General features: G+C 41.6%; 2 protein-coding genes across 5 annotated transcripts in view; one reads left to right on the top strand and one right to left on the bottom strand.

Annotated features, from left to right (window-relative positions):
- Window positions 1–19,247, bottom strand: golga2 (golgin A2). Of its 4 annotated transcripts, none has more exons than XM_008301614.1 (27): window positions 19,176–19,247; window positions 17,661–17,825; window positions 15,766–15,834; window positions 14,239–14,285; window positions 13,766–13,829; window positions 13,070–13,129; window positions 11,894–11,974; window positions 11,314–11,352; window positions 11,135–11,197; window positions 10,666–10,759; window positions 10,455–10,561; window positions 10,171–10,229; window positions 9,872–10,013; window positions 9,574–9,663; window positions 9,121–9,228; window positions 8,914–9,001; window positions 8,257–8,399; window positions 7,824–8,042; window positions 7,344–7,457; window positions 6,850–7,074; window positions 6,582–6,681; window positions 6,044–6,135; window positions 5,508–5,769; window positions 5,157–5,315; window positions 4,926–5,032; window positions 4,255–4,447; window positions 1–3,219 (listed from the first exon to the last, which is right to left on the bottom strand). In XM_008301614.1, the coding sequence occupies exons 1-27, from the start codon at window positions 19,221–19,223 to the stop codon at window positions 2,951–2,953; spliced, it is 3,207 nt and encodes a 1,068-aa protein (XP_008299836.1). In that variant the 5' UTR covers window positions 19,224–19,247; the 3' UTR covers window positions 1–2,950. The 4 variants fall into 4 exon arrangements, with proteins under 4 accessions (XP_008299836.1, XP_008299835.1, XP_008299837.1 ...); XM_008301613.1 differs by lacking the exon at window positions 15,766–15,834 and adding an exon at window positions 14,642–14,779; XM_008301615.1 differs by lacking the exons at window positions 11,894–11,974; window positions 15,766–15,834 and adding an exon at window positions 14,642–14,779.
- Window positions 19,248–22,549: 3,302 nt separating this feature from the next.
- The window catches only part of LOC103372077 (78 kDa glucose-regulated protein), a 3,826-nt gene continuing 1,689 nt past the window's right edge, over window positions 22,550–24,686 (top strand). Inside the window, exons 1-6 of the mRNA XM_008301621.1 lie at window positions 22,550–22,673; window positions 23,212–23,365; window positions 23,486–23,717; window positions 23,829–23,966; window positions 24,058–24,170; window positions 24,281–24,671. Of these exons, the coding sequence (XP_008299843.1) occupies window positions 23,250–23,365; window positions 23,486–23,717; window positions 23,829–23,966; window positions 24,058–24,170; window positions 24,281–24,671 (990 nt within the window). The 5' untranslated portion in view covers window positions 22,550–22,673; window positions 23,212–23,249. The remainder of the gene's footprint in view (window positions 22,674–23,211; window positions 23,366–23,485; window positions 23,718–23,828; window positions 23,967–24,057; window positions 24,171–24,280; window positions 24,672–24,686) is intronic.

Raw genomic sequence — 24,686 nt, 5'->3', positions numbered from 1 at the left:
TTTAAGTTGCTCAATCAGTTTTATTCAGGAGAACGGGAGAAAATATTATTCAAAAAAAAAAGAAAAAAAAATCAGAAAAGCTTCTGTCAGAAGCAGCACTCCAACAAATCAGTTCTCTGGATGATCCTTCATTTCCAGCCTACAGTCACTTCTAGTTTACATTAAAACTGATTAGTCGAGATACTAACTTAATCCAAATAAATAGAATATTTTCTCTCTCTCTTGTTTTTTTTTTTTTTTAAGTCAATCTTTGTATTAAATCACAGCCAGTCAGTAACTGCTGACGCCCCGACTCTGCTCTAACGGACAGACACACGATCGGCGCAGCTTCTCCCCCACACACCAGGCATAAAGAATATACAGTATGTTACACAGTTACAGTATGTACACCACCTCTTTTACAGAAAAGACAAAGAAATGCTTTCTCATTGCCGTTCGTTTCGATCACGCCTAACATATTTAACAGTGAATTAGAAAGCGTGGGAAGTCATTTTATCCACATGGTTTTATCTGTTATCTTACAAGCGACACAAGAAACAAAAAAAAAAAAGGGGTTTTCATGTATATTCTTGGTCTGACCACTCCCAACAGCAAAAAGGAAAATAAAAAAAAAATCTGTGGCATCTTCAAAGGAAACCAAAACGTGACAGAATGCTAAGAAGCGAGGAATTTTAAAATTGAGAGAGAAAGAAAGAAAAAAAACAAACCACCTGTTTCTACCAAAGTGCTGTGGTTTAAGGTCGGCGCCGTTTACCTTCCTCGTAAACAACACCCAGTACGTATGGCAACCACGTACGTTACACTTTAATTACATTTCGCTTCGTGTAATACGCTTAAAATGCCGAGCTTTGCACGACTGCTTTCAGTCCCGTTTGCCTTTAGTGATAAATATCAAGTGTGCGATTTAATAATTTATTACATGTGTCCTCTACGTCAAAAATAACAGAAAGAATCTCAAAAAAAAAAACTCAGAGACTTCCAAATAAAAAGGTAGAAATACCTGCAAACATAGTCTGGACTTTTTTTTTTTGTATTGGTTTGTTTTTTTTATTTTATTTTATAGTGAGACTCTCATATGGTTGCATATTAAAATCATGGAAAGACTCACAAAACAAGAAGATTTAATCAGAAGTTGAACCAAAAAAAACCCAAGATGCTGTGAAGTCTCTGGTATTAGTCATAAAGGGAAATAATTCTACACTGAAAAAAAAAATTTAATCAACCCCCTAATCAAACATCTCTCTTAAAGCTGGACATCTGATCTCACTCCCTTAAATCTTAGTTTTAATGCCCCAAAAGAGATTTCCTCGAGCCAATGCGACGACTACAGAATACCAACACGACAAATGTGATTTGTTTATCTGAAGAGAGTTTTTCCCAAAGTCTGATTGGTCCCTCACCTTTGGAAACAATTTCTTGAAGCGAGCATTAATTTCTATCCATATTTACACCCCACAATCCAGTGCACCAACATGCACCAATTAAACTCAGTGGAATCCTCAGCTTAAGCGTCGAGGCTTCATAGGATCCCGCCCGCCCCATCGCTCCCCTCTCCGAAAAAAAAAAAGAGCCTCTATGGTAGAAACATCGCTGTCCAAGCAGCCGGAGAGCTAAAACGAGAAGCTTTGTACAGTTTTAGTGCAATCATACTTATATAATCTGATAGAACTCTACATAAAGTACAACAGATGCAATTTTGGCTGAAGAAGAAACTGTTTGGATTCATTCACACACGCACACACACAGTCCAGTTGTTATCGATGTGCATTGATTCATCTTTGATATGTAGAACTACGAGTAAATGTAACAGAAAAGAACTGGCTCTCATTGATAGTGTCGATTTGTAGAGAAACTTAAAAGACCCCACACAACAAAAGTTGAACAAACATCGAGTCCAAACTACCTGTAACTTCTCCGACACCTGTACCTTTACCTGTAGAAACAATACTATGGAAAGCAGCCCAAGCGTTGTTGTTAATCTGAAGTCTGGAGAAGATGCCCGTAATGCCTTCATAGCTTCGACTTAAAGTGTTTTTTTTCTTAAAACTTCACAGGGTCTTTAAATTGCATCTATACCCTAAAAGTTACTCTGAACCACCCGTTCACAGCGGCGGTGACTTCTCTCGAGCTGTTCGACGACATCGTGACACAAAAATGATCAACAAACATACTTTCAGTGTTTGGAGGAGAAATCTTTTGAGGAACAGTACCAATCGGCAACATCTGCCTCCGTCTTCCTGAACTTTAATTGTGTAACTCGGCCAGCTCTTGACTTCAAAACACAAGAGCACCTACAGTTTAAAAGCTATTATGTGCACAAAGCTCCTTGACTGACTTGACTTTAACCTTTTGTCTCACTCTTCATTCTGCTCCTCGCTTTCTCTTCACATTACACACATACAGGTAAATATTCGGGTTATTACATTCAAAAGAAAAACCAAAAAACGTGATGCTCTTTTTGGCATGTGTACAGTGGCTCAAAACTGAGATTTGCACTTTTGAATAAAGTCGCACACAAACAAGCTGCTAACTTCTGACAGCTAGGTACTGTATCAGCGAGGGGACACAATATACGACCCCTTTATTGCACATATGTGTGAGATGGGTGCTCAAAAATTGCGGCGAGGAGGATAATCGAATTGCATCGAGGAACACTGATTATCTCCTCTCGGGGAAGAGCATCGTAGACAAACAGAAACAAAAAAACAGAAAAACGACAAATAGAAAACTCCTCTTTCAGTTGAACCGTGCACACAGTAGTGCCAGCACACGGAACAAAGAGGGGGGAGGGGGCGTTTCATCGCAAAGACGTTGTCAAGGAGTCGAATTTGTGTTTGAGAAGACGACCAATAAGCTGTGGAGTTTAATAGTCCCCAGACTTCAAGACGTGTCCAATATCTCTAACATACACCCGCACACACACACATCAAGCCTCTGTCGCACCCAGACCTCACACCACCAGGATCTTGACCTCGTCCTGTTCGTCGGGCCGGTAAAAGAAGGGGATGCAGGGGTTCTCCCCGAGGAAGGGGGGTGATCTTAAAGCTCCCTGGGGGTTCTGGATCTCGTGGAGCAGCTGCATGATCTGCTGGGCCGTGCCGTCCTCTGTGGGCGCCAGCGGTTTGGAGTCAGTCTGAACGGGCCCGGTCGATAGCGCCTGGGAGGGAGCGGCTTCCAGACCCGGGGCGGGCTCTGACAGAGGGATGACCTCCATGGCTTCTGCAGCGGAGAGAACAAGTCGGAACAGAGTGGTGAGGTTATTAAATATAAAAAAAGATGTTTAAATATAGATACGGTAGCATTTCTGTATCTTACTACAAAGAATAGTGGAGACAGAACTTATTGGACTGATGATTTTAATCTAAATTAGAGACTGAGATTTAAAAAAAGAAAGACACAACCTGATTAGAAAGTTAACAAACAAAACATTATGTCACACTCACTCTAGCATCCAGCCTTGTCCCCAACACTGTCCCTATTTACTATTTTCCTGCAAACCTTGCAATAGCATCATGCTTTCTGTCACACTTTAAATGGATTCGCACAACATCCATCCATCATCTATATACCGCTTAGTCCTCACTAGGGTCATGGGGGGCTGGAGTCTATCCCAGCTGACTTAGGGTGAAGGCAGGGGACACCCTGGACAGGTCACCAGTCTATCACAGGGCCACACTTAGAGACAGACAACCAAGCACACTCACATTCACACCTACGGACAATTTAGAATCACCAATTAACCTCAACATGTTTTCGGACTGTGTGGAAGGAAGCCGGAGAACCCACGCTGCATGGGGAGAACATGCAAACTCCACGCAGAAAGATCCCGGGTGCCCTCACTGGGACGTGAACCGGCGAGCTTCTAGCTGTGAGGCAACAGTGCTAACCACCGAGCCACTTTACCGTTTTTATTCTTGCTTTACGTGCAAGACGAAAGATGCTTTTTGGCTGCTGTGCGTTAAATGACAGTGACAGAGTATCAGTATCCCACTCATGCTCTGTCTGTCCTGCTTGCTTTGTGCCACAACAAACCAGTACATTTCACCCAAACAAATCTGAGTCTGACATTATTCTGATTAATGTTAATGCCACTGCTCTGTGTTCATGCTTTCAATGGAAAAAATGTACAAAAACAACACCTCAACTTGTACATGTAACTGGAAAGAGGACACTTCTGACAATCTTCTAGACCTCAGTCCAGCGCTAAATTATTTTTGCATTGATGCATGATGTAGCACATGCGGCTGTGCTTACCTGCTCCACCGACAGCGTTAAGCTCTGCCTGTGTGTGTGCTTGGTGCTCGGGGTGAGTGTGATCCTCCCCAACAGGAAGCAGGTCAGGGTTTACTGTGCCCATGTTGGCAACAGCTCCAGTGTAGCGGTTGTACCAGTCGTTCCTTTCAGCCACCAGCCTCATCACAAGATCCTGCAGCTCTGCCAGCTTTGCCTGATGGACAGTACAGATACAAGGCGAAGATGTCAGCTGAGAATTTAAAGTGCATCCATCTCATTTTGGAGATTTAAAATAAAACTGAGAACATTTTTCCTTGATTTTTCTTTGCCAGTGCAGTCGTTAATCTTGAAAACTATCTGGACACCATCATATTAAGTCCTGTCCTGTCCTATTGGAATTTAATGACTGTTATTAAAACCACACAGAGTGAAGATCAAGAGCAAGCTGAATGTCTTGATCACAACAAAACCAGATCCGATGTAGGTTCAACATAAGAATTTCAAGATGTTGAGAAATACAGTAAATCCATCTTAACAAGTTGCTACACTCTGATTGTTATGAAAGAAAACTTTAAAACAACATCTAAACTTTTTCCAAGTACACAAAGCAGAACTGTCTATTTATCTATTATATTGTTCAGAGGTTGTTTACTGGACTACTTCATCTCCATTACAAAGTGTTTATACAGTACCTTCATTTCCTCCTTGTCCTGGGCCAGCATGCTGATGTATTGCTCTTTCTCTTGGTGTTTTTGCTTCATGATTGCCCGCTGGCTCTGGTAGAGGGCTATGTACTCCCCTGGAAACACAGACCAAAAACACAAATGAGAATGGCAATAAGGCATTTATGTATGAGTAAAAACTCAGATACTGTTAACATTGAAAACAATAACAAAAGGACATTGTGCTGCTGTTAGTGTCACCTATAGTGTCGGTCTCTCCAGACAACTGGATGCAGCGGTGCTCCAGTTCCTCCACTCTCTCCTTTAGGTCAGCCTTCTCTTGCATGAGGGAGGTGAAACGCTGTTGGAGCTTCTCCATTGCAGCTTGCAGAGCCTGATGAACTTCCACTGGTACTCCTCCTTCAAGACAGCAGAGTACACTGAATGTTTACACAATGCACACCCCATAAACTTCATATTCAGAAAATATTACCAAAGGTCAACACGTACTTAGTCACACACACTAATCATTACTCTTCACAGAAGTGTAGTCTTTTAATTGAATAAATATTTGCAAGCTTACACACAAACACGCCCTTCTGTTTTTCTAACCTGAATGCTCATGACTGTGTTCACAGTGACTGTGATGGTCCTGGCTGTGATCATGGTCATGGTCATGGTCATGGTCATGATGTTCATGATCATGATCATGAACATGAACAGCTTTGTGGATGTTGTGTTGCTGCTCAAGACTGAGAGCCACAGCGGCCTGGTGCCGGGCTGCCATGTGGAGCCTGTGCTCCTCTTCCAGTTGCCTTCTGACCTCGTCCCTCTCAGCTTCTACCTGAGCCAAAGCTCCACGGATAAATTCCTCCTGTGGGAAGACATGATGAGGCGATGAGGATGATGACAGGGAGCAACAGGACATGGTCAAAAAAGGCTAAGGACAAACTTTGGTTTAAGTGGTAAAGTAGTCTGCATCAAAAAAATAATTTCACACTGGCACTGCACTGGACATGCAAGTGTCAACTTTAAACTGGATTTACATCTTCAAGATGTGTAATGAAAGTCAAAGGAAAGAAAAGCACACAAACAATACGTATTTACATTTGTAGGTTTGGAGGTACAACATTCATCACCCGGCTTACCATTTCTTTCTGGCTCTCAAAGTCCTCTGGGATAACTATGGAGGAGGACTGCTTTGGACTCTCTTCCATTGACTGGCTTTCAACTCCATCTCCTAAAGGACATGACAAAGCCAAACACCTTTAACACTGATTTGCCACAGTTGTGGTACCACTGCAGCAGCTACGACTCTCCTTGTTTACAACAGCATGTCCTAGGAGGTTAGAAACTGCTGCTCTTTGCTTGCCTTCATTTAGTACAGGTTGACACTGCAGAAACTGCAGCTCTGCTTTTTGAAGGTGTCAGTATTTTCACATCAATGACACACAATCTTTGTTTCTTAAGAGAGACTGCAGTTTTTAGTTTCAAAGCCTTTGTTTGATTTCTTTCAAATGAAACAAAGTAAAATAAGAAAGTCATTAAGCTGTTGAACATGTCAGTCATAACCACCACAAACAAAGCTTTCATATTTCAAAAGGAGGAGGGCAGACAGCCAACTTTAGTAGGAAAGGGTTTGAAATGTGACAGTGAATAAACATATCAGTGATGAAGAAAACGTACCCTGGTCTCTGGTTGATGTCACGAGAGCTGAGCTGCTGAGCAACTCCTTCACCTCAGCCTTCAGGTGCTCGTTGTCTTTGACTAACTTTTCTAAGTGCTCCTATAGGAGTAGACGGACATTCAAAACAATGACAGAAAAACAAGTTCATGTCATATATAGTGACTACAGACTCTGTAAACAGCTTGTACGTAGTTTTATATACTGAACGATGCTAACAGACTGATCACCAACAGTCATATGGACAAGGTCTTATTGTGAAATACACACCTGGGCTTGTTTGAGCTGATTGTGACTGATCTCCAGCTGCACGCGGCCGTGACTTTCATCGTGCTGCAGTCGATCCATCAGCTGGCTCTGCTGTAGATACTGTTGGTGGAGCTGTTCCCTCTCTGAGGCCAGGGTCTGGTAGCCAGCGCAGTACTGCTGCAGGTGGGCCACCACCTGATCCCTCTGCTCCACCAGACCCTGAGTCTCATTACACTTCAGCTCCAGCTAGAGGCAAGGAAATGACAAGGGGAATTAACACCAGAAAGAGGCACATACTGTCATCATTGACATCACAATCGCTGTTGTCAAATACAAAATAAATAAACATCTTTCTGGATGCTACTGTCATATATTGTGTTAATATGTGTATGACACAGACACCAAGTATAGATCTAAAAAAAAGATTGCATGACGAAAATGAAGACAGTAAACAACCAAAACCTGCAACAATATGAAAATCCCTCAGCAGACTTGAGTGGAGTCTATGACCTTACCTGCTCTTTCATGTTGTGCAGCTCCTCTTGCAGTTCACCCATTCTGCGAGCCAGTTCTTTTTTCACATGTTGCTCTGATTGGATGGCAGTAGTCAACTCCATGTTCTCATTAGTCTGTCAGAATGAAGGAGCAACAGGAATGTTGGCTTAAAGACAGCAGTCTTACACCCTCAAAGGGAGAACTGAGGCTATGATTGTACTTTACTAAATTGTGAATAGTGAGTATTTTTCAAAGAGCTTTTGATCAAACTAAAAACAAAGACGTGACAAAGATAGAGCAACATAAATTCAGGCACAAAACAAGTAAAACTAATGAAAAGAGGGCAGCAGGATGTAGGAAGAGCTTAGGAATATGATCACTGTGATGAGTTGGAACAGAGACAGCGAAATATATAAATAACAGAAGAAGCACAAGTACATCATTACCAGTATATGTGTCATCTAAAAAGAACAGATGGACGGTAAGATTGTCAGTCTCACCAGTTTGACAAAACCGTTCTGTAGCTCAGCCAGCTGGTCCTTCAGTGTACGGTTCTGGGTGAGAGCGCGGCTAATCGTGGCCTTGTCTGATTGAACATCCTCCAGCATGCGCCGGCGGTCCTCCGCCTCCTGGGTTTGGTTCTCCACCTGCCGCTCCAAATCCCCCAGACGTGTCTCCTGCTCTGCGCACAGGCGGCTCAGCTGCTCATTATCTCGCAGCTGGGGGGAAATATTACAGAGGAGGATTAAAGAGACTTCCAACCTAAGCGGTACAATGGAAGCACTATTGATCTTTGAAACTGTTAGTACAGAGAAAGTAAATTTGTGCTTCTTTTAGAGGTTAAGAACAAAAGACCATTATAATAGTGTATATAGATCACATTAACTTCCTTTATGTAACAAGACGTTGGGGGGAAAACAGTGTTATGCATACCTGCGCCTGGTACTGCGCAGTAATAGCATCTTTCTCCTGCTGTAGGCTGTTGAGGGCCTCCTGCAGAGCCACCTCGCTTTCTGACGGCCCCGACGACTGAGGCTCTGCGCCACTCTGAGCTTCTCTCTCCTGGGACAATAGCGCTAGAGGCGAACAATGACAGTTGTCAATTTTAACCAGTGAGTACACAGAAATACAGTGGACTACAGTAGCTGTGTCACCTGCATGCTGCCATTATTTTGACAGCTACAATATAGATGCTTAAACTTTAAATGCTACGCCAACCTCATATTCCTGTTTAAAAAGGTATGTTTTTGAACTGCTACTGGAATATCTGACAATGAATACAATTTATAGCCGACAAAGGTCCTGCAGTGAAAAGCAAAAGACTGGTTATAAACATTCTGACACTAGTAAAAAAAAAAAAAAAAGTGTCAATGTAGCACTACGTTTAAATTAAGGCTGCACCAGTATGCTCCAGTCTGCTTTTTTTGAGAGATTTGCTGCCCTTGATCTTAGAAGCAATAAATGTGGGTGTATGTTGCTCAAAGAGAATCCTTTCCTTTCTGGTAATAGAATCGCTTATTTGTCAAAAGTGTTGAAAAGCACTGAGCAAAAAGGAAGAAGTAACAGAATAGGGTTGCATACACCTCTCACCTGCAGCATTTTTTAGCTCGGCGATGCTGGCTTCCAGTTCTTGAACTCGGTTAATATTTCTGTCCCTCTCCTCTGCCACTAAAGAAACCTTCACGGACACAGAAATCGACGCGTCAATAAATCACTCAAAATAAAAAACAACAGCTAAGAACTTTTCACTACTTTCAAAGCTGTAGTTAAACATAATCCATGTTGACGACACCATACCTGGGTTAGCAGCTGTTCTGTTTTGTCCTTCCATACGCGGCCCTCCTCCTGGATCTGCTGCGCGTAACAGTCTCTCTCCGTCTTCAGCTGGCCGATAGACTCCATGAGCTACAACAATACAAATGTAAAGGTTAACATTGTGTTAATTAAACAACGCTTTACAGTTATAAGCAGTGAGGAGTTTAGACATCAATTTCTCGGTAGTCTATTGGGTCAGTTTTAACCTTTAAGTATTATATAATTAAATATAGAGGAAAGAAAAAAGGGAGTAAGGGTAGATGACATCTCATGGGTCATGGATAATAAAATGATAAAAGAAAGGTTGCAACGCTTTGGGTAGTTCATCTATCTTGTGCTGCTGTAACTGCTCACAATCGTTCACATTCATATCCACACAGACATGCAAGTAGTACAACACATGCAGGTAACTGTAAGAGAAAGGTCCTTGTGCACCTGGTGATGGTGTGCCTCCAGCTGCTGCTTATCTTCTAGCAGTAACTGGACCTGCTGGTTGGCACTGGTGGGATCTGACTGATTGGAGCACTGGGGAGAAATAAGAAGGGGAAAAAATGTTTGAGTGCAATACAGGCAACACATATTAAAAGTGACATATGAGTACCCAACAAATGTTTAGAGTTTCAGAATAAAACTAATCTGTCTTTTGCACACAGACAGGATTTAGAGTCATTCTACCACTTTCAAATACTAAAAGCAGACAGATGAATTTAAATTGACTCTGTGTTTAACACACCTGTTGTAACATGAGGTCAGCGATCTCCAGCCTCTTGCGAAGATCTTCCACCTCCAGTCTCATTGCGCCGTTGTCCTGTGTACTCAATTTTAACTGCTCGGACAGCTCCGAGCTCTGCTGCTTCGATTCCTCGCTCAAATTGCTGTGAACACATTCACACAGACATTATTTCTTACCTACATGAGCCGCTCAACGAGATGCAACTGAAATACCGTCTCCAGTACCTGAGCAAATCTTAACAAATATTCTGCTGTGAAAATAATACACATCTCCTTTTATGATAGGGTAAAGTTACTTACTTTAGTCTAAACACTTCTAGTCTCAGATTGTCTCTTTCCTTTTCCAGGTCTTTGTTGTGCTGGAAACAAAAATAAAAACATACATTATACACAACATAGACAGTGTGAGAAAAACCTCAGAAAGCTCATTAAAACAAGTAAAAAGCAGAATGCTGGCAAGGGATTTTATGTATTACATGCAGCTGTAAAATAAACAGTTGTGTCCTATATGTTATATTCTACCTGCATTACTCATTTGTCAGTGAAGGCTGAGTATATGGAGTAAACACTGTAGTATCTGTTACCTTGTCAAACTGTTTCTGCTGTGTTGAGACTGAGGACAGAGTTCGCTCCAGCTCTGACACTCTCTGCTTTGTTGCCTGTAGACGGTTATTTAGCTCCTCTGCCTCACCTACACTCACAATCAAATAGAAACACAGACGCACACTGTTAAGCAACTACTGTAAGGCCAAGATCTTGCCAAATTCATCACAAGACACACACACATGCACACACCTGTTTTCTGCCGTGCAGCCTGTTGTGTGTACTGTAGTGCTGTTTGTAGCTCTGATTTCTCTGACACGAGAATACCAATGGTCTGGATATGAACCTTGGGAGCGGACAAATGAACAAAGAGCACGGTTCTTCATGAGACTGGGTAATTCACATTGACTTCACTACAAGCCCTTCAGCAAATCACAACACTGTCTAATACAACTCTTTACAGAGTAATTACACTGAGTGCTTCAGCCTTCCTTTGCAATTTATTCTTGTCAGGGCGAGCGATCAGGACAGGGAGGGTTGGAATGGGGAGGGTGGGTTCTTGTATCACATTTCTATCCATTTTATATGAAGGTGACACCATGCACTCTGACATTATACACCAGCATGTTACACTGCAGTACAATGAGACTTTGTTTTTCATTAGTTTTTCCTGTAATGGCTAAAATGCACCATCAGACAAATTCAGTTTATTTAAACATACCTGTAATTGCTCCCGCATGGCTCCCTGCTCTTTTGAAAATCTCTGTTCAAATTCTTTTCGTTCCTGAATATAGAAGAAAAAAAAAAAAAAGTCATGAACTGAATACCCAGCAGGTCAGGTCAGGAAAAAAAAACAGGAGTGAACAGACAGTCCAGCAGAGAGAGGGAAACGCTGTCTACCTTTTGTAGCTGTTCTGTGAGCTCCTGAGATTGCTGTGCCTGCCAGACAAACAGGTTACAAATTTAAGTTAAAGAAAGATCAAAGCTTTTTTTTCCCCCATCATCCCAGCGGTGTTACACAATTTTAGGCATTTAAAACATAGCTAGAATTCTGGCAAAGACCTCATCTGCATGCCAGACAGGACACTAGTAGGGACAAGTGCTGAAATATTAAACCTGTTCTGTTATTTATGTCATGTTAAACTCTTGTTGGTTTGAAGCTGGTTAGTTTGCTAAACTGGCTCGAAAAGACCTTACAGTTAGGCATCTACCATCAAGCTATGACAGCTCTGGCCAAAACGTGCACCCAAAGGATCCCTTATGCTGTATAGGTTGTAGAAATGTACTCTAGTCAACCTAAGTAAAAGATAAATAAATAACATGAAAACCATGCATGACTTGTTCCTGTTTGTGGTTACTCGAGATGACATGCAGAATGCATTACAACACATGCACTGATGTAATAACTTGTGGAGGGGTAGGAAAGGGTTTACTCCAGTCACACGAAAGGGTGCACACACGAATACACACAGCTTCTTACCAGCTGGTCTAGCTTGGTATTGAGCTGAGAGTTTGTTAGGTTGCTGGATTCCAGGGCGGCTGCCAGCTCCTGGTTCCGACTCTATCACGTGCACACATGCATCCGGGAAAGGCGAAAGAATAAATAAATAAAAAAAAGAAGAGAGGGATAAAGTGCAGTGGCAAAAGTCAAACAAAGAGAACATGAGAGGAGGAGGAGGAGGAGAGAAATTCAAATGTGAATTATTAACATGGACGCAAACAATAGCACCATCATAAGTGGTGTAAAATGTGCTTTCAATAATGACAAGTAAAGCAAATAATTAAAATCCATGATGGCTGTTAAACTGAATAATGGAGCAGTTAAGAAGCAGTGGAACCTTCATAACAATCCATTTGAATATCTTCTGAAAGATGTGCTCAGGATCTACATAACCTCCTCTGTAATATGAAGTCCCTGCCCAGTGCTAAAAGCCTCCGAGTGCCATTTAATGGGACAAACTCAGAGTCATCCTGCAGTGTGGCAATTATGACCACATTACCTTGTGCAAAAGGGCACAACGGACATATTTCAATAACAGTGTGCTTTCCTCTCCTACAGCCTTCACCAAAAAAAAAAAAAACACTTACCACAAATATAAAGGGACCACACATATTAGTATACTGTTGTTATTCCCAGAACCTCCATTTGCTCCTCTCTGTCTAGTAACAAGTATTACTCTGATATTTATTTCTCCTTCAGTGTCTCATCTTCCTTGCTTCCATACAGGCTCACTTGGGAGAGTGCATGTGATGTGATTTGAGGGGGTGGGGGATAATTAAATTACACAAAGCAAGAACGGTCACCCTCACAGTGTGTTTTTTGGGTAAATTACACAGCTAAAGCTGAAAAAAAAAATGAGGCTTAGGATTTTAGACAACCAGCGAGCAAGCAGGTGTCCTCTACCAATAAACATGTAGTGCCCTGGGAAAGCCATTCTGGGCATAGTTGACACTGAATTACTTCTCAATGTATACGGTAGCATCGTGTCTTAAAGTGATCCCTGGTTATACTGTGAATCAAATATGCTTGACATTATTTGGGGGGCATTTTACTGTAGCATTAAGATTCTCCTGCACGACTGAACATATTTCAAAAATTCCTAAAACAAGTCACAGAAAATCTTGGTGAACAGAAAATCTATGGTTTCCATCTTACCTCCAGCTCTCTCTCACTGACAGTAGGTGCGCTGTCTCCATTCACATATGCAGCAGATGACTGGAAGGACACAATGACAACCACATCAATGCACTTTCAGCAAAGGCAATTTCTTAAGTGTTTTAGGTCAAGTTTATATGCACATACAAGGAGCGGCAGTGAATGTTCTATACAATAACAAGGGCGGCTACTGTCTGGAGTCTGACTGTATCTGTAGGCTTTCACTGGTTATAAATGTGCTTGATTGAAAAATGATGTTGCTACAAGCTTAAAGGTAAAACATCGTGGACACATTGCAGATGTATAATTTAATTCGTAAGACTTGCACATCAACACAATGTGCGCCAACAGCACCATAATTACAATCAGAAAATAAACTTTAAAAAAAAGCTGCCAAATGTGCAAAACCACACCAAGTTCAGAGAGGATTTTTTTTTTTTTTTTTTGCACCAGTTGATGCTGTCAGTGTGCTTGAGGCCACTGGGAATGACTGGCAAAACTGAAGCTGCTTCCAGTGCATTCCTGCCCAGAATAGATCCAACATACCCTGGTTGAAAGTGCACATCAGTGTTGGTGTGTTATTGTTAAAAGCCTAACAGTGTATGACAAAGAAGTGTGTGTGTGTGTGTGTGTGTGTGTGTGTGTGTAAGAGAGAGAGAGAGAGACGGGATGACATTGGTGGCTGTGACACTGTACCTCAGAGACCAGGCCGTTCAGTTGCTGTGAGAGCTGTCGCAGGCTCTCTGTGGAAGACAGCGGTCTGCAGGACAGCACAGACACACACGTAAACATTCCTACACCCACACTAACCATGTCACATCACAAGCAAATATATCGCTACACCACAAGGATATACAGGAGGAACAGTAGCACTGCTTGTTAAACTGAATTAATAAGAAATGCAGGCATATTATGGGATGATGCACAGTTGAACAAGCTGATTTCTCGAGTTGGACATTATGATATCTGCATGCACTTGCAAAATAAATCCATTATCTCCAAACTCTAAACATGTGGTAGCTAAAAAAAAAAAACCTCGGTACTGATATTCTCAAATTGCTTTTCCTTTAATGGAATCTATACCCAGTTCACATGCATAAATATGCAACCTCTGTTCCATGACTCCATAAAAGCATATAAGTACATCAGCGAGGAGTCAAACAACCCACCTATTCTCCTCTATTGAACTTTCATTGCCATTGGTGTCAGGGTAGTCCTGCATAAAGAGAGAGAGAGAGAGATTGAAAGTGGAAGAGGGAATAAATGAGCCAGACAGACAGAGAGAAAAGGGGGACAGCAAGCACATTTGACAAAAGGGAGTTTGTGTGATAGCAGAGCACATTAAAACATCAACAAAAAAAAAAAAGGGCAGTACTGAATCTGCTGTTTTCGTCGCAAAGATAAATTATTAAAAATGCTGCAAATGACAGCGGAATCCTCCGAGTCATCACACGAACGCGTATAAAGACGATTTGGTAAGAAGGCCAGACTGTGGTAGGAGTGACACAGACAAGATACGTTTTGAGGAAGGGCTGAAAGACTGAAACGACTTAAAGGGAGAGAGACACACACCTGCAGGTCAGCGTTGTGACCGACAGACTCAGGGTTAGTAGCAGTGTTAGCGCTAGCGGGGTTAGACACAGGCTCGCTGTTCGGCTCCTCCAGCAGCTGTGGAACTGAAGAACCCACAGCGTCCACGTCAGTGAAGGTCTGAGATGACACACACAAAAAGGCACACACTTGGTTTAGTGTCCACGAACAACAGCAGTTACTGTACACGCAACAGAAACACCACAATAATGCTGCAAACTTTGAACTTGCATGAATATATTGTGAATACTGTACTTATTAGGATTAGGTTGATGGTTTAGTTCTGCTAACTGTTCCATTTATATACCCTGATGACTGCAATTATTGCCTGTTGGCTAAGAGGAAATAAGCATATAATTAACAGTGGGAGGGACTTTGTTGCCATTTGTTTTTGTCTTAAATGTCTTATATAGCACGCTCATGCAATATCTGATGCTTGTGGTAATAGCTGTAGGTTGAAAGTAGCTTTGATGCGACTTCCTCAGTTTTGTTGCTAGCCATCACACGTTCTCTGAAATATTGCAAAATAAAAGAAGGCTGTGTAAATACAAGCTGCAATTTTAATGACTGACAATAAAACCCTTCTCTGTTAATTCAGCCAAACATACTGATGAGTACCTTAATGTGAGGACATTTGCAGTAATCTGCAATCTTAAAATAACTCTTTATCAAGTGCAAGAAAAGTAGCAATAAGAAAATAGTTGAAAAGTGAAAAACACTTCTTGTTTTCCCAGATACATGCCTGCAACTTAATAGCTATCAGCCATGCAAATACTAAGACTAACCATGCCAGCCATCTTCACTGAACAATGTTGGACAAATAACTCCTGAAGATCGCCAATAACTCTGGGATCAACTCTGATGATGTACACTTTATGAACCATTAATGCTCTCTCTTGGATTTAGAAAGAAAACAGCAGAATGGCAGGAATTTGCACTTTGCCTGCTTTCTGGTCTGTGTGACAGAAGTCTACTTGATGTAAGAGGGAGGTGGGGAAGCAGGGTGCAGTATTGCCACAAGGGGAACTGTTATCTACAGCAGAGGGGTGAAAAGAAAGAAAAAGCAGACGGGGACGGAAGAAGGGAAAAAGAGAATAGAAGCTCACCTGACAGTTGCCATAAGAAGGGAGGACTACTCCATTGCTTTGACTAAGTGCTTTCAGAATACTGTCAAACTATGGGAAGAAGAAACAAAGGCAGAGAAAGAGATGTGAAAGGGGAGCTTTAGAAAGTGACAGAGAGGTAAACAAACAGGTACTGAAAAGCAGCCACTACAAGGAGGTCAAGAAGTGAGTGAGAAACTGAGAAGTGTGCCCAGTCTGAGAGGTCAGTAGATGTTGGCAGGATTTCTCTAGAGCCTTTAGTTCCACAAATAATCAATAATCATGTTGTAAAATATTATAATAACAACTCAGTGGAAGTGCAGCATTTGTTCAAATGTCGCCGTGATGAGGTGGCATAATCTTTGAATACAATAAAGTCAATGGCAGTGAAGTAAATGTCATGTGGCTGTAAAAAGAGGAGGAACGATAGCAACAGAGAAGGACACAGAAAAGGTACACGAGCAGCCAATCAAGAAAGAGGGAGCATGCATACGGACAGACAGGTGAATATTTCTGTCTGGTAACTAGTGGATGTAATTCAGCGTCACTCTCTGGTTTATCTGTGAAGTGTATGAAACTACGCTGCACACTGGAGTGTCTGATAACAGCGGGCAGTAGTGGGACAGCTGTCTCATGAACGGGGCCAAACATGGGTCACATGTCAATCATCAGACCCACGTCATATGCTCAGTCTGAAGCTGTCTGAAAGTGTTAGATGTGTCCTCCAACTTTCGGTTTTGATTAAAGATCTTAAAATACAGGACACAGTGGGAGACGGTGCTTGATATTAACATGTTAAGAAGTGACAAGTAGCGAAAAAGCTAATTAAGTGTGTTGAAAAGCTCAAAGCATGTGATTCTGTCACGGACTTTTCCGAAATCATCAGCACAAACAATGAACCACTCGTCTCTACTGCATTATATATGGTTTCTAGCGCATTATAGACAAGTCTAAGTTCTAATTTTGACAACAACTGAGTAATGATTCACTGCTTCCATGATCAGAATTATATAATTATTATTAATCAGATATAAACATGCGGCTGATAAAGACTAATCCCTCTACTTCTGCCCACATTCTGTCTTTAAAGTCACAGCACCACACAGGACAAAACAAGCTGATGTTCACAGCAGAAAGATAGAAAGAGGAGACTACTGATGGCAACACTGAAAGCCTGTCATATCTACATACCAGTGTTTTTTGGTTGTAAATGCACTGTAATATAGTCTATAATGCAAACATTAACTAAAATGTTCTTTATAATAACAAAGCTGCTGCAGATTTGGGTTGATACTTCTTTCTTGTTTTCTGAGTGTTCGAAAACATATTTAAGAAAATACCTCAACTTATGCTCTATGTTAAGATGTGACAAAGGCCATTATTCTGGTGAAGGGGTATAACTACGTCTCTTGTCCGAAGACCTTCTCCTTTTCAGATAAACATTACTTTCATCTCCTGTCCAGTAGGTGTGAATGCTGCTACTGTGCTGGCATTATGTTCGTGTTTGAGAGCAAAGATCAAAGCATTTGCCAATACTATACTGGCTATATAATTTCACAGCTGGAGAAATAAACTGTGCTCAGCAGCCAAGCAGCCCATTACAAATCATCGCAAATGGAGAAAGCTATGAGAGGATTATCACTGTACATGTGAAACCTTTATCGAGTATATTAGCTAGGTACTGTGTGCACAATGTATATAAAAACAATGCATTTTGTGTTCCTTTTGTAGGCAGTCAACAGCATTTAAAATGCAAACAGGAAATTGTGCTGTGGGAATTAAAATGTCACTCACGTGGTCACACTTAGTGTACCGAGACATGACAAGAGCACACACTGAAAACAGACTGTTATTTGAGCACCAAGAGCAAATAAATGAAAAGCCTTTGACTGACTTACATTATCTGGAGAGTTTCTGTCTGGTGAAGGTGTGTCAAGCTGGCTCAGTCCCTTCACCTTTCTCTTCTTCTTGGCCCCTGCTCCTCCACCACCTCCTCCTCCTCCTCCACCTCCCCTTTCTCCGCCTACAGAAGAAGGGGAGCTCTTCTGCTGAAACTCCTTCAGCTGAGCAGCAAGAGACAAGGACATAAGAAATGTGTGAACGGGGCTGTAGCAATACATTCCTGAATGTCAGAAAGAATTAAAATGTATTTTGATACTCCTTACAGATCCAGTGGTGGACAGCTGTAGATATTGTCCAGAGTAAATTTTCTCTACCCCCCAGAGAGTCTTATCATCCTAAATGAATTAGGAAATGTGGATTTGGTCTAAGATGATGGAGCAGGATCACAGCCTCCACTCTCTGACAATACACTAGACAGCTAGTTAAAAAGAAAGCTGATTTCAATGGTAGATTAGAAGAAATAGCCATTGTATGCAAGGCTATTACTGCAACATTGCCTTGCAATTCTAAATCAGCCAGAATGAAGTTCATAACTTATAAGAAACTATGGTCATCCATGTGTAAAACACCCTCTGATCCTCTAATGCTTGTATGTTTGGGCATGGGGCCTGTGACAGCTGTCGTAGGGGACCAGAGAGAATCACAGAGGAACCAGTCGAGCTACCATTTCTAAAATACCAGGGTTGAATCGCAGCAAAATGTCAAGTGCCATCACCACGACCAATCTCGCACGAAAACTGTGAGGCAGCAAGGAATGCTGACGAGTCACATCCTGAAGCGAACATTTCCCAGCTGATAAGGCCATCTTTCTGACTAGCCGGACAACACACCTAGCCAAAGCACACAGCAGGACAGGAAAGAGGGGTGTCAGCTGTCAAAACACTCCCAGTTCGTTACATCTATCCAGCTAGCTGTGCTACGATGCTAGCTTGCTAGGCGCAGTGTTTATTTTATTTTAAAGCTGTTGGACCGTTTCTCAGATTACGGAAATTCTGCAGACAAGACACAAAGCTAGCCGGCAGCTCTGTTGCATTCTTTACATTCACACGTCGCCGACATTCATTAGCTACGGAGCGAGCGTGCTAATGTTAACTTGTCATAGCACGTTAGGCTTTACCAATAACTGTATTTAACATTAGCGAGGAAGACAAGTGAAACCGTTGGGCAAAGAGAATCAGCTAAGTTAATCGCACACAAACTAAACGGAGTTGGATGCTATAAATGCCACTAAGAACTATAAATAGTCTGCATAATCTGGAAAAGTTAATGCTATCAGTAAAGGCCCCAGAAGAGACAGCGGTCTCTCCTGCGCAAGGAAGCCGACATGGGAGCGAGAGAGGCGGGACGAGCGACAGCGCAGAGGTCGGACGACGTGTAATGACAACACCCCTGCTCCGTAAAGACATTTAGAACCAAACGACACAAAACATCAATAAAACAGACTCGCAGACTAGAATAGAGAGCAGGAATTTCCTTTGACATTTAATCGGGTCAGTTGTAAGATACTTTACCTTTTTCTTAGCTGCAGCGAGTTTTATTTGCCTACTCTGGTCGGCCATCCTGCTGCTCTGGTCAACGGACCGAACCACGTCATCAGTTTGGTGCCCATAGGTGTCTCCGCCGGTAGGGGGCGCAGGGCTGCAGCTGGGTCAGGATCAGGATCATAAGAACTGTCAGAAATCAGTTTGAGGCAAATTTTTTTATTTTATAAATGACATGTAAGGTGTCAACAAGACTATGGAGTAAAACCTATGTACCCCATTGTTACTGGATTGTCTTTTTCAGTAGCATAAAATGGCAAGTATGATATTATCTGTGTTCTTATACCCTTGATCATTTCTTCCACTTATGTAAACATATTCTAAATGATTAACTAACCAAAAGGAAAATTTGTCAAAACCTTGTTTTTTTTCACTTGCTTGTTGTAACATGTATACATGTGTTTATTTATTAACCATTCATATCTTGGCAGTCCGTCATGAAGTTGATGTGCAGTGGATGAAAAGAGAAACATCTTGGAATTAATATTTGTGGTATTTTCATTGCAGTTGCCTTTGCAATTACACATCATTGGAGAAAAGCAAAGCACCTGGGCCACAGGCCTATCCATGTGACCCTGAGAGGAACATACTAACTAAGAAGTACTGATAAGATCAGGTCCAAGATTCAAATTCAGTGCTGTGACATGACACTGACAGTAATAATACATATTAAACAATGGCTTTTACTGTTTTTAGAACACAGTGTGGAGGTATAATGTTGAGTTTTAAAATGGATTGAAATGCAGATCAAGAAAATATGCCATTTGTATTTAATAAAGTGATCATTTCAGTACAGAAGCCACAAATGTCAGCCAGTAACAGTTGTATTCCAACAGAAAACCAGTGGAAGTTTGCCTTGAAATAAGGAATAAAAACATGTGTCAAATATGAGATACAAATTTGTGTAAAATCTTAATCCTCATACATCTATGGCAAACAAAGAGGCACTTGCAAAAGGGCAGGGAATTAAAAACTGAGAAGAACCTGTTGTATTACAAATTATATGATTGACAATTAAGAACAATGCAGTATGCCTTGGTTTGTTCCTGCTGGGAATCAGGCATTCCTGAAAATGACTGGTTGTACTTCCTGTATCATTTAGCCAGCAGCATAGCTCCTCCTAGAGTTCATAATGATGTCCAACAGTGTCAAAGTCAAGGGCCCATGTCAAAAGTTCAGAAGTAGAAAAGGACACACATCTGAGAAAAGGGAAATGCAGGATTTCTAGATCTCCTTTGATCCACTGCCAGTCTGGGCTGGACCAATTCTTAACAAGGACAGTTTTTCTTTTATGAACAAAGGTTTCTATTAACCTGAAAGAAAACATAACAACAGAAGGCCGGCTGACAAAAGGCTATAAATACAAAAGGCAGTCAATGAGAAAGACGTCTCCAGGTAGAGTAACATCACGGGTGTGGCTTTCCTTAGAGGACACCTTTAATGATTTTCTAAAAAATTTCTTGCAGCCCACAAATGTCATGAAAAGATCAAACCCAATAACAGTTGATCATATGGTGTACAGCTAAATCATAGAAATGTTTAGGTTTAGCTATTTCCTCTGTGCTATAGATTTCCGTTGCTGTCCAAAAACTATTAAAAACACATCACTGCACTGGATGACAGCAAAATTATGGTCCCTGTAATATAGTTCCACAGAGTCGTAACCGGCAACTTAACTTCAGAAAGTAAATTGTGGAAAGTGAAAGTGTTGAAGTGTGCATTTTCCAGTTTCTCCGTCAACTTTACTTTCAAAAATCAGTGTCAACAGAAAATAATCTATCTAAATCCCATGTCTTCTTACTGTATGCTTAATTTTAATAATCTCAGTCAATTCATACTGAATAAGGTGTTTCGAAAATAGCTTTTCACTGATTTAGGCCTATCAGCGATGAAAAAATGTGTTCAATTTGTTACTCTTCAATAAAACTACATCTTAACTTTAGAAATCACTTCAACATAATTATTAGATATAAGTCAAATAAGACAAAATCTCTTCATGTGTCAAATATATAGACAAACTGGACTTACTTGTTATTTGTGACAGAAAAAAAAATATAGTTTTACTGATATTTTAGATTTTTCCTGTCATTTCTCGAGCTTTCCAGACAGAAATCCTTCCGCCTCTTTTTATATCAGAAATGTTCTATAAAGTGTGTGTGTCTTGAGTCAAAACGGGAAAAGGCAGACAAATTAAATTATATCAATTAAGTGATTTGGATTCTAAAAAAAATCTTGATAGAATCCAATATATTAAACTCAAATGCAGTTATTCTTACCCCATTAACAGATTTTGTTACTAAAATAGTATAGTTGTGACTCACAGTGTTGTTTTTCACCAGGGCTGACTCGCCAGATACTAGGAATAATAATGACTAGGCCTCTAGCTGCAACACAAGAGGACCCAGTGTGTTCCTAGAAAATACACAACATGGGCGAACACTACAAGTGAGACAAACACAAGTGAAACCTGATTCTATACATAATAAACGCAACTTTTAAGTATACCATTACACTCATGCTTAGGCTGGTGTATGTTTGCACATTTGAAAGGGATCATACAGATACAGTATGGATTTGGCAACCTGTTATCTAACCTTGACCTATTTAGGCTTCTGAGACTATTAACAGAAAGCTGTATCAGTGACTTTTCTCCTTTTGATCTATGTAACCTGCTTTATGTATAGCCCACTGTGTGTTTGATAATTTGAAATATCTGCAATCAATATGAGATCAATGAAGCAGCAAGTTGGATTGTGCTTATTTTTTAAGTTTGATGAATAAAGCCTGTATTTCAAGACAGTTGCTTTAGAAAAGTGTGTACATTCACTGATAAAGCATCCAGACAATCCAGATCATCTGATGTAACCTTCTGTTAGGATATTTAGTCACAATCATACACAGGGTTTGGACATTTGTTATTACTCATTCTAGTGACTCATCAAGATGCAAACACAGACCAAACACAATCGCGGCCCTTTAAACAACAATCAGTGTCAATCTAATACATGAAGAGCATTACTAAAAAAAGAAAAAAGAAAAAAAGTGCAGAACAAATCTCAAAATGTATGAAATGTGAAAGTGCACCCAACCCCGGGCCCATTCGAATGGCGTGTCTTTGCACCAACTCTGTTCCTGATTTCGCCCGACAGACAGCCAATCAGCGACCGGCACAGCAGACACGAGCGGTGACGTCGCCTCAATCCGATGTGTGCAAATCAGCGGCGGCCAGCGTGCTGGATGCGACCAATGAGCGCCTTCCAACGAACAGCCGCTCAGCCAATCGCGGGGCTCCACGACGGGAAAGAAGTGACGGCTTATATATGGAGAGAGCACGGTTCATTCAACATCATTTCACAGAGGCTAGAGTTCAGAATAGACAAAAGAGGAGACACAACTTGCAGCGAGAGGCTAGTACCAGTTGAAGCACCGCCAAGGCCGCTTTTTTTCACTGACAGAATCTTCATTAAGGTATGTACGAACGTTGGTATGAATATGATATTGCAGCGTCGTCATATGTTGCATTTTCCACAACGTCGAACGTTATTTTAAAACGGTGTAATTCTAATGAAGCTAACGTTTTAGCTAGCTCAAGTTTAACGTTACTCTAGCGATTTGAATGAAGTGAGAAGTCAGTGGTACTTTAATATAACATGCAAACATTGTGTTCTTTTCACTGCTCATTATGTCACGGTGTATTCCCTCGCATGTCTGCTACGCATGCTAACGTGGTGAGCTAGATACCGGCGGATGTAAAAAATAAAATCCTATTCATTTGTGCTAACAAGCGGAAGAGACACCCGGTTCACCCGTTTTCTTCTAGCAATCAAAAATGTGACATTTCTACGAAGGTTTTTTTTTTCGAGGCCGCGCTTCCGTCTGTCATGGGTCTGAAGCTCAGTACATGGCATCAAGCCTTCCCATTAGCTGCTAGCTACTTGGGAGGAAGAGCCCACGTCATGAACGCAAGGCCACGTTTTTACATGGTTTTTCTTTTTTTCCCTCGCAGATAATTTTCTCAAAGATTTGGCTACAGAAGAGGCAAAGATGAAGCTGCTGTGGGTTGTTCTGCTGGTGGTCGGCGCCGTGTCGGCCGATGACGATGACAGGAAGGAGAATGTGGGGACTGTGGTTGGAATCGACCTGGGCACTACCTACTCCTGGTAAGAAATAACCAGCAAACAATCAAGTTTGATTGTTTTAGAAAACAGTGCAATGATGTTACTTTTAATGCTGTTTATAATAGGGCTGTATTTTAAGTATTCTGCAATGTTTTCCTGCAGCGTTGGAGTGTTCAAGAATGGCCGTGTGGAGATCATTGCCAATGACCAGGGTAACCGCATCACCCCCTCATATGTGGCCTTCACCAGTGAGGGTGAGCGTCTGATTGGTGATGCTGCCAAGAATCAGCTGACCTCTAACCCTGAGAACACTGTCTTTGATGCCAAGAGACTGATTGGTCGCACTTGGGGCGACTCCTCTGTGCAGCAGGACATCAAGTACCTGCCCTTCAAGGTGAGCTTCTACTCTTAGAGGTTTTAAGTAACTGTTATAGATTATAGGGTACATAGATAATGTTGAAGTGACACACTTGGTGTACTAACATTAATTCACATTTTTCTTTAGGTCACTGAGAAGAAGAGCAAGCCCCATATCCAGGTTGACATTGGTGGCGGCCAGATGAAGACATTTGCTCCCGAGGAGATCTCTGCTATGGTGCTGACCAAGATGAAGGAGACTGCTGAGGCTTACCTGGGCAAGAAGGTACAAACAATGTCTAAGAATGTACATCAGAAATATACCAGTCCTATAAAAAAATAGCAGAGAATTTAATTTAGTTTTCTCTTTTCCCGAGGTCACACATGCTGTGGTCACTGTCCCTGCCTACTTCAATGATGCCCAGCGCCAGGCCACCAAGGATGCTGGAACTATCGCTGGTCTGAATGTTATGAGAATCATCAATGAGCCGTAAGTGTCCAACAAAAAACTTGAACACATCAAACATTTATGATTTGAAATTGTACAACATTTTCCTCCCTTCTTCTGTGATGACACATCCTGTTAATTTTATCCTTTAGAACTGCTGCTGCCATTGCTTATGGCCTGGACAAGAGGGATGGCGAGAAGAACATTCTGGTGTTCGATCTGGGTGGTGGCACCTTTGACGTCTCTCTCCTGACCATTGACAATGGTGTGTTTGAAGTGGTGGCCACCAACGGTGACACTCATCTGGGAGGTGAGGACTTTGACCAGCGTGTCATGGAGCACTTCATCAAGCTGTACAAGAAGAAGACTGGCAAAGATGTGCGCAAAGACAACCGTGCTGTGCAGAAGCTGCGTCGTGAGGTTGAGAAGGCAAAGAGGGCACTGTCTGCCCAGCACCAGGCCCGCATTGAGATCGAGTCCTTCTTTGAGGGAGAAGACTTCTCTGAGACCCTGACCCGTGCCAAGTTTGAAGAGCTGAACATGGTATGTTATCAGTTT

The sequence above is a fragment of the Stegastes partitus genome, unplaced genomic scaffold, assembly GCF_000690725.1.
Source record: "Stegastes partitus isolate 25-593 unplaced genomic scaffold, Stegastes_partitus-1.0.2 Scaffold1691, whole genome shotgun sequence".
Lineage (NCBI taxonomy): Eukaryota > Metazoa > Chordata > Actinopteri > Pomacentridae > Stegastes > Stegastes partitus.
Note: the sequence above shows the minus strand (reverse complement) of the source record. Positions and strands in the feature narration are given on the sequence as shown.